At 36.2% G+C, this 5,077-nt stretch overlaps 1 protein-coding gene across 2 annotated transcripts in view; it reads right to left on the bottom strand.

The window, feature by feature from the left end:
* Positions 1-4,606, bottom strand: part of acer2 (alkaline ceramidase 2) — a 13,892-nt gene extending 9,286 nt beyond the window's left edge. For both annotated transcript variants that reach the window (XM_016490643.1, XM_016490644.1), the window contains exons 1-2: positions 4,299-4,606; positions 4,036-4,150 (exon numbers count right to left, since the gene is read on the bottom strand). In XM_016490643.1, the coding sequence (XP_016346129.1) occupies positions 4,036-4,150; positions 4,299-4,403 (220 nt within the window). In that variant the 5' untranslated portion in view covers positions 4,404-4,606. The remainder of the gene's footprint in view (positions 1-4,035; positions 4,151-4,298) is intronic.
* Positions 4,607-5,077: the final 471 nt, after the last annotated feature.

The following is a 5,077-nucleotide window of genomic DNA, read 5'->3' as shown; positions in this document are numbered from 1 at the left end:
CCTTTAACATCTTTAACATCTGAAGAACCTTTCTGTTTCACAAAAGGTTCTTTGTGGCGAAAGAAGGTTCTAAAAAGATATAGAAAGAGATGGTTCTTTAAAGAACCTTTGACTGAATAGTTCTTTGTGGAACCAAAAATGGTTCTTCTATGGCATCGCTGTGAAGAACCTTTTAAGCACCATTATTTCTAAGAGTGTATATATACATACAAAAAACACACATTATATATATATTTTTTTTATTTATTTTTTTACTTTGCATTCACATTCGTGACTCTAAATGAGAAAACGTCACAAAATGTTAATATATAAATTGTTAAACCAGTGTTTAAAGCAGATTAAAAATCAAAAGCTGGCAAAATATTGGGGATAAAAGCACAAATAAAAAATAAAATAACTGCTTTGGTTAAATGACACTGATGGTTTACACTGATTGTACATTAAAAAAAAACAAACAATGTTTTTCATATTTTAACTTTGGTGCACAGAGCCCAACCACTATCTCAAGAGGCCTGAAATGATCAGATTCAGTAGTGTTTTCTAAAGCAACAAACCACTAAGTATTATGCTTCAGCACGTTTGCGGCATGAGTCACGAACATGAATAATAACTCTACTATCTAATAATAGCTTTACTATCACGACTGGATGACAGGAGCATGATAAACCAGCAGAAAAACAGCACAGACAAGAACCACTCACAATTTCTTAAATCTAGTTGGTTAAACTCTGGCAATACTCTGAAATGTATTATATCTCTTGTGCCAATATTTGAGACAGCATTTATTCAATAGCAAACACTATTTTGCTAATTATATCCCAGTTTAAGTCTTCAAAGTGTTCTTAAAACATGCATCCATCACCACAAACAGCGTTGCATCACCTCAAGGTCCGTGGTGAATGAATTCAGCTCTGTCTGTGTCTAATGCTTCGACTAAACTCACTGTATTATATGATGGCACAGAGGATTTGGACTCTAAAAATCCCACCCGGATTAATTAAGTCAGCAGCTTCCTTTAGAGCGGAAAAACTCAGAAGACATTTGTACAGAGCGGCGTTTGTGCTGAGCTGGCTACTTTCCCATGCTGCTCCACAGTGAGCTTTAAATACACCTGCGGTTTTTTGGGTAGAAGTCACAGTTTTGCACAGACCAATTTCCCAAGCGATTGTCTTAACCCTCGCTGTTAAAGGAGGAGAAGGAATCAACATGCCCCAAATTGTATGTAGAAAGGAAGAAGCTGTTTGTCACAAAGCAGTGAAGGCGACACCAGTGTGAGAACAGCAGCTTTGCTAAACCTAAATCTGAGAGGGACATAGAGCTGCATTGTTTAAACTATGTTAAGCTTCGTTTGTGAATGCACTTGGGGTCATGTGAATATTAACACATCTTACGGATGAGTAAGTGAGATGTGGTCTGTGTGGCCTTCTGTAAACTGAACCAAAGGATCCGATGAATGAGAGAAGCTTTTCATGCCGTCCTTAAGCCAGGATTAATGTCTCTTTTAACCCCGAGTTAAGGTCATTTTAACTCTGGGTCATGAAACGTTTCACATTTGTAATGTTGTGGTTATTCAGAGCAGAGCCGACACAACGCCAGCTGCTCTGAATGTAATGATCGACAGGCAGAGAGCGTTTCTGATTGGCTGGTCACTCCCTTGTTTGTGTTCCCAGAAACAGGTGTGATTTCTCAGGACACCGATACCTGTGAAACCTGTCAGGTAGTAGGAATATTTTATGCATGGTTTTCCAAAATAAATAAATAAATTGTGCAGAGAAAAAAAAAGTAAGTAGAGAAAAATCTAAAAGGTATAAATAAATAAATAAATAATCCATCTATATATATATATATATATATATAGTAACTTACTGCTTTAATAAAATAAATTAATAAAAATAATATAAAATCACACACACACACACATGTATATATACACATATATAATATTAAATATATATATTTAAAGTAATATATATATATATATATATAAAATATAATTTATATTTTTAAAACATTTAAATAATAAATAATAAAACACAAAAAGTATAAATAAATTATAGATTAGCTATATTTAATATATGAAACATACAGCTTACACATTTAATAGAATATATATATATATGGGGCTGCAAAACGAATAATCGCATTCAAAATAAAAGTCTATGTTTACATACTATACGTGTGTGTGTACTGTGTAGCCTATATTTATTATGTATATATTAGGTTAACATAAGATTAACATCTTGAAAGGGAGAGCTGGTTATGTAGTCTTAAAGGATAGTGTTTCAGTCTTATAAAGCTAATTTGCATCTGCAGTCCCTGCAGTCCCTATGAAACATGTGTAGTCTTCATGCTCTATGTTGACTATGGTTTCATTAATAATAAACATACATTTGCATAAAGCATCCATATCTGTCCATGCCCATGAGTATTAAAAACTTGAAAATGATTAATTTAAGGTACATTTAGAACAGATAAAAATGTGTGATTAAGTTGCGATTAATCACGAGTTAACTCATGACAATCATGCGATTAATCGCGATTAAATATTTGAATCGATTGACAGCCCTAGTATATAAATACACACACACACATATAAGTTTTTTTTTTTTTTAAATATTTGTATGCATATAAATTTATACTTGTATATAATTTATATTGTATATAAATATAAATATTTTATAAATAAATCCAACATCTGTCCTTAATATATACATGCATGTGTGTGTGTATTTATATATACATAATAAATTTACACAGTACACTAGGCTTGCCGCGATAGACGGTGTTGACGGTGATACCGGTGTTAAGCCCCAACACCGGTTACGTCACTTGCCCACCGTGGCACCGATCCCCACCAGAAGAGTGGGGTGAGACAGACAAGACGATCGCGGATGATTTAGTTTCGAAACGAAATGCAAAAGTGCTTGTTTGGCAATATTTTGGATTTTGAAAAGCTTGTTGACTTTTGCCGTTTATCTAAGGTGATTTTGGAAGTTTTTTTAAACATTCGTTTCTTATTTAATTGGTTCCATATTGTTTGCTGAGTTTTACTTTATTTAAACTTTGTGTCATTTATTTATTTATTTTACATCAAGGTGCATGCCGTGCCTCCAAGCTTTCTTACTCGTTTTGCTAATAAACGTTCTACGTTTCTTATTTATTTGGTTATATATTATACATGTTTACTTAGCCTATTTCCAGTTTTGTATACCTATTTAAACTTTATGTAAGTTATTTGTTATTTTATATTAGGCATAGCCTGCCCTATAGCATGGTGTATTTTTATTTGTTTTGTTAATAAAAGTTCTATGTTTTATATATAGGCTAAAGTGAGTTTGATGTTGTATTTTGTTGTTGCATTCAAGCAATTGACGCTGACTGCTGCTAATTCGAAAGCGAACGTAAAATGCGCACGGCGCTTTTAAGCTATTTAAAAGCGAGGAAAAGAGGGTAAATTCAAACGAACTAAAAACAAACAATTGCTTTACGCCGAATTGCCGTTATTTGAAAGTGAAAGTAAAATGCGCACTCAGCTTTTACAAGCTATTTAAAAGCAAAGGAAAGCAAGGAAAAGAGGGAACGCCCCCCGCGGTGATACCGGTGTTGTCACACGTTGATTAACCGGTGGGAAAATTTCCTCACCGTCACAACCCTACAGTACACACAACATATAGCATGTAAACATAAACTTTGATTTTGAATGCGATTAATCGCGATTAATCGTTTTGAAGCCCTATATATATATAAAATTGAAATTGCTCTGTAATACTAAATACCAGAATGGTTCTGATTGCGGGCTTCACATATTAAAGAGTTTCGCCCAGCTAACATGAACTTATTTACTCTGAGATAACACATTTCCTTCAAGTAGCCCTTCCTGCTCAGCTCAGCTATTTCCCGAAGACCAGCAATATTCCCATAAAGGATTTCACAAAACTGCCACCTCCTAACGTGCTGAAAAACACGACCTCCGGCATACTTGTGCAAGAAGTTCCTGTGGGTCAGTCAAACAACAGCTGGAGAGAAGAAACTTACCGACAACCACCAGCAGAGTCCATATCAGATAGATGCCGCTGTTGAAGTGCGTGGCGTACTGACGAAACAGACACATGAGGATTGGAGGCAAGACGAAGAACAGCACGTTGCTTATCTGAAAACAGACAGAAATCATACTAGACACTGGTAAACGCATGCATGTGAGAAAAGCGCAGCCTAAAGTTGACAAGAGTTCAACAGCAGCCGCTCACGCGCGCGCGACACAATGTGACACCGCAACTAAACAAAGAAGAGTGACGCACCGTGTTATAAAACTCCGCTATTCCAGAATAAATGAGATAATTCCCCTCACACCAGTCCACCTCCGAGCTGCCAGCCTGGAGCTGATCCCACAGATGCACGTCCATCTCAGCGCACTAAACGCGACTGAACGTCTTCACGACAGCTTTAACGCACGCATGCGGCGACAGTTGGTTTTAATCAGTGATGCATGTGCCGTCGTGTTATCTGGGCATGTCATCCTGCCATGAAGTCCGAGTCTAACGTTAATCCAGCCGCTTTCTGCCCTTCTCTGACTGTACGGCGCTGGCAATAACAACACAGCAACATGTGATTCGCGCATGCGCAGACCGCGCTGCGCTCAGACAAAGTAGCTACGAGTGCGGTGCCAATATTTACAATAATATGTTTTTAATATTTAGTATTTCTCCTTCACATTACACTAGTTGCCTGTGTGAATTTGTGGTCTACAAGAGGTTTCGTAATATTACTTAGAACAAATTAACTTAACCCATTTAATCCCAACTTTACTGACTGATGTTTTGCATTTCCTGCAAATATGGGGGAAAAAAATAAAGGGTCTCAATTAAACGTGCAGTTTCACATGATTAGTGCAAATTGTCACATGACCAGAGCAGGTTATTTCCTGTTTGCATGTTGAGAAAATGATGACTGCATCAAAGCTCTGAAACGAAAGGCTAGTATGTTAACATAAAGATTTTTGGTCCACATTGTCTTTAAGGTGTTTAGTATTAATATATGAATTCCCATATATTCATGACCGGTGGGATAACAGGGAATT

Source organism: Sinocyclocheilus anshuiensis, unplaced genomic scaffold, assembly GCF_001515605.1.
Source record: "Sinocyclocheilus anshuiensis isolate Anshui unplaced genomic scaffold, SAMN03320099.WGS_v1.1 scaffold206, whole genome shotgun sequence".
NCBI classification, from domain to species: Eukaryota; Metazoa; Chordata; class Actinopteri; order Cypriniformes; family Cyprinidae; genus Sinocyclocheilus; species Sinocyclocheilus anshuiensis.
Note: the sequence above shows the minus strand (reverse complement) of the source record. Positions and strands in the feature narration are given on the sequence as shown.